The 5,000-nt window shown below is 33.3% G+C and overlaps 1 protein-coding gene across 3 annotated transcripts in view; it reads right to left on the reverse strand.

The window, feature by feature from the left end:
* The window catches only part of LOC122249153 (interleukin-1 receptor accessory protein-like 1), a 39,696-nt gene that overhangs the window by 6,015 nt on the left and 28,681 nt on the right, over positions 1 to 5,000 (reverse strand). For all 3 annotated transcript variants that reach the window (XM_043009787.2, XM_043009788.2, XM_043009786.2), the window contains exons 5-7: positions 3,955 to 4,177; positions 3,577 to 3,701; positions 2,982 to 3,140 (exon numbers count right to left, since the gene is read on the reverse strand). In XM_043009787.2, the coding sequence (XP_042865721.2) occupies positions 2,982 to 3,140; positions 3,577 to 3,701; positions 3,955 to 4,177 (507 nt within the window). The remainder of the gene's footprint in view (positions 1 to 2,981; positions 3,141 to 3,576; positions 3,702 to 3,954; positions 4,178 to 5,000) is intronic.

The raw sequence follows: 5,000 nt of genomic DNA on the forward strand, positions 1-5,000 counted from the left end.
GCTATATTTTTTTCTTTCTTTCTTTTTTGTGTACTTATACAGTTGAGGGACTACTTGAATAGTTTTTAAGTATGATTTTTTAATCGGTGTTCCCTATGGATTTTGTTATCAAAATACGGCCTTTTTTCTTCTTTTTTTTTTACTGTGTACTTATGTACTTTTTTTTACTGTGTATTTATGTGTAGAATTGTATATTATCAAATGATCTTGGCACTGGAAAGACTTGTGTGAACTTTTATGGACTAGTCTGCTATTATATAGACAATGAAATACAATTCCTTTTCCCTTTTTTTATACAAGCCTTTATGTATAACCAGTGGGATATAAAAATCCTCAATGTTGCTATTCTTATGCTTTTGTTATAGTAGTAATGACATAAGTAATCACCTATTACTGCAAATGCATCATCAATTGAACTGGACTATATTATGATTTTCTCGTTGGCTAAACACATCTGCATATAACCAATAGCTAATGTTAAATGACAATTGCTGATTAGCGTGAATATTCCTGTGACATCTGTTTATGCTTTTATCTTTTTCGATGAAGCTTTCAATGAATCCTGTTTACAAATGTACAACTTCACATTTTTTATGGTTAGTTTTTAAGTGATTATTTTTCTGGAAACAATTGCGGTTCTGGCAAAACGTTAAAGAAGCATTTTTTTAACGATTTCTATATGATCTTTCGTTAAATGTTCTTCTCTGCAAACCTACATAAGGGTACATTCTCAGATATAAACATACACAAATAAACAAAAACAACAACGCTAATAATAATGATAATAAAAACATATCCACAAGTTAAACCAACCACCTCCTTCGAAATCACCACAATATTTCCATCAACCACCAAAACAAAAGAATTATCCATAAAATAGTTCACAGTAGACACCGCATAAGACTGAAGACACGTTAACTCTTTTCCACCAGCTGCCACGGGGTTGTTCCCTTCCAGCTCTCGCTATTAAGGAGTCGAGGTTTGGCTGCTGCAATATGGTGTGTTGTGGGTCAGGAGAGTAAATAGCGCCGGTTTGAACTCCAGGGCAACTTCCTAACTTGTTGACTTTGCACTTGCGATATAATGTATGGATACACACACACACACAAATATATATGTGTGTGTGCGTGTGTGTGTGTGAGTGGGCGTGTGTGTGTGTGTGTGTGTGTGTGTGTGTGTGTGTGTGTGTGTGTGTGTGTGTGTGTGTGTGTGTGTGTGTGTGTGTGTGTGTGTGTTGTGTGTGTGTGTGTGTGTGTGTGTGTGTGTGTGTGTGTGTGTGTGTTTGTGTGTGTGTGTGTGTGTGTGTGTGTGTGTGTGTGTGTGTGTGTGTGTGTGTGTGTGTGTGTGTGTGTGTGTGTGTGTGTGTGTGTGTGTGTGTGTGTGTGTGTGTGTGTGTGTGTGTGTGTGTGTGTGTGTGTGTGTGTGTGTGTGTGTGTGTGTGCGTCCGCGTGCGTGTGCGCGTGCGTGTGTGAGTGTGAGTGCGTGTGTGAGTGTGTGTTTTTAAATGAATAAGTGCGTGTAAATATATATAAGTATGTGTAAGTGTGTGCGCGTCTTTACATGTATAGGTATGTGTGTGTGTGTGTGTGCATGAGTATATCATTTGGACTATCCCCTTTTAAAGAGTGTATGGAATTCATAATTCTTCAGCTCATATCAGAGGAAATTCTCCGATAACAATGATACAATTTCGTAAGGTGTTACAATGATAGTGATATTAGTATTAAGAATAATGCTAATGAGAGAAATAATGACCGTAATAATAATATAACATTAAAATAATAATGATAATAACATTAACAATAATAAGAATAATGACAAAAACGTTATCCTCATGCTTACTATATTCATTACTACTAGCATTATTGACTTCATTATAATTATCATTATCATCATCAATGATGATAAAAGAAACATTAAACATTTGAATAACAATAATAATAACAACAATAATGATATTAATATAAAAGTAATAATAATTATTCAACAAAATGTTTAATGACAATAATAACAAACACCATTGTAACTATAATAATATCCATAGTAATATTAATAGTAATAATAATAAGGATAATAATAATGACAGCAGCAACAACGTCAACTACAACAGTAACAATAACAAGAATGATAATAATGATAATGATAATAATGATAATGATACTAACCATAATAACAATAATGATAACGATAACAATAAGGATGATCATAATGATAATACTAATCATAATTATGATAATAATAATAATGATGATAATAATAATAATAATAATAGTGATAGTAATAACAATAAAAAATTATAAGAAGAAGAGCAACAATAATAACAATAATAATAATATCAATAATAATTATTATTTTAATAATAAAAACAATTATAATTATGATAACAATAATAATAAAATTATAATAATATTCAAAAATAACAATAACAACAATAAAAATCATAACAATAACTACAATGTTAATAACAATAATGATGATGATAATGATAATGATAACAATGATATTGATGATAATATTGTTGATAATAATATAAACAATAACAATAAAAATGATAATAATAATAATAATTATTATTATCATAATAACAATTATTATAATGGTAATGGTAGTGATAATAATGATGATACTAATGATGATGATAATAATACTAATAATAACAATAATAATGATAGTAATGATAATAATGATAATGATTATGATAATTGTAATGATGATAATGATGATAATGACAATAATATTAGTAGTAGTAATAATAAGGATATAATGAAAATAATAATAATGATAATGATAATGATGCTAATATTGATAATAATAACAATGTTTTAATGATATAATTAATAATGACAATAGTAACAACGATAATAACAACTCTAGAAATGTCAGTAATTCCTCTTACTATTACTACGAAAACCACCAACAAGATCATTACAATGAGAGTAATAGTGACAAGAATGATAACAATCACTACACTTTTACCCTACCTTCAGGATCAGGAACGAGCGTCTTCTCACGGTAGTATAGTGCCACCATCATCCGGCACCGGAACCAAAAGAACAGGATCACCACAAGCATGATGCCAGCCATTGTCATAACAACCACGGCCGCTCGATACTGCCCGGCTAGCATCATCACACCAGGGACTGAATGGTGATAGGCGGGTTGGAATTGTCTCGTTAATTGTGGGAGATTAAAATGTTTAAAGGATGGTAAATGTAGGATGGTTGGTTATTCTTAACTGCAGGTTAGAGATGGGAGGGGAGGGGTGGGGGTGGGGGGTTATTTGTGATGTAGATGCATTGATATAAAATGTAGGATTTAGTTAGACATAAGATAGATGAATGTTCAAATTCTGAGGTAATCTTATATCAGTTTTATATCGCTAGTATACTCATTAATAAACTGGCGATATGAAGCTTTTATATGTTATCAAGTTAGATAACACTTGCAATCTAACTTGATATAAAACAAGGACTGAAATAGCAAGCAATACGATTCATGTAAAATGACTAGATTAATATTTGTTCGACGATTCAAAGACAGGTCAAGAGAAAAGGAAAAAAAGTATAAGAAGCACACCTCCTTTTGTAAGTGTTGAGTTGAGAGTGAGAGTTCCATACTGATTACTGACGACACATTCGTAGAACCCATAATGAACTGACTCCACTCTACTGATGTTCAGTTGTTGTGTCACCATGCCGCTCCTTGGGGGGTAAAATAGTTAATTTTCATGAGCAAAAGTTATTCTTTTCAAGTAAGAAAAATGGTTATTAATTTTCCTGATAATGCTATTTGCTTCTTTCTCTTATACTTTTCATATGACTAAAGTAATATTCCTGACATCGAGAGGAATTTATATACCATCTATATGAACATATTCAAACAGTGAATGAGCAGATTCCAATGAGGAAGAATTTGATAAAAAATAAAAAAAAATAAAAAAATAAAAGTTCTCACTTCTGCGTCAGTTTCGAAGTTTCCGTGGAAGGCAAAAGATCAGCTGGCGTTCTCGACCCGCGTTCATCAACCTTGTACCACGTGATGCTGTGATCCTGATACCTCCCGCAGCCTCTGAGACCCACGAAAGCCTCACAGGAGAAATGCGCCTCTTGTCTCGGGAGGGCCAGCTGAGGAGGCGAAATGTACGAGTCTATGGGCGCTTCTCTCCGGGTTTCACTCTCTAATTGAAGGTGGAAAAGATAAAAGATAAAATCTTCACATTAGATAACTATATATATATATTTTTTTTTTTTTTTTGCCTATTAATTATAATGACCAAGACGGCAGATACTTCACTTCAATCTATGATCATAATCTTCAACAAACGATAAGTTAGTTACCAGGCAAAAAATCGTGCATGCAATTTCTACACTCCGATATAATTTCTTCGGTGTGCAGTATCATTACACATTTGCATGAAAGGGATCTGACATTTGCATGCAATTACAAGAATACTTATACATATTCGACAGCAACAGTCTCACATTGATAACAATGAACATGTATATGACTGTGTCTCTGTGTAATTAATTTTTTCCCCTAATATCCGATTCTAATTACAAGGTAGGATAGCAGATATGAGCGGAACGGAATGCTCATTTGCAATTGAAATTAACGATAAATGCTCTGACAAAATCATGTTCCGCCGAGCTATTGAGGGATCATAACAATGTGCGGGCCGCTAGAGGGAGTGCCGGCAATGTCATCATATTTCATGTAGCGCAAATAAGATTAATTTGGTAATATTAGAGCATGCATGTACGGACATACACGCGCACGCTAACACATACAGACACACTCACCCACGCGCACACATATATACTCACACACTTACATATAGATAAATAGATAGATAGATATACAGTACATATACCCGTATACAGATATCTGTGCGCGCGCGCGCTATATATATAGATACATATATATGTACATACACACACGCACGCACACACACACACACACACACACACACACACACACACACACACACACACACACACACA

The sequence above is a fragment of the Penaeus japonicus genome, unplaced genomic scaffold, assembly GCF_977035675.1.
Source record: "Penaeus japonicus unplaced genomic scaffold, GWHDUDI00000001_assembly GWHDUDI00000016, whole genome shotgun sequence".
NCBI lineage: Eukaryota > Metazoa > Arthropoda > Malacostraca > Decapoda > Penaeidae > Penaeus > Penaeus japonicus.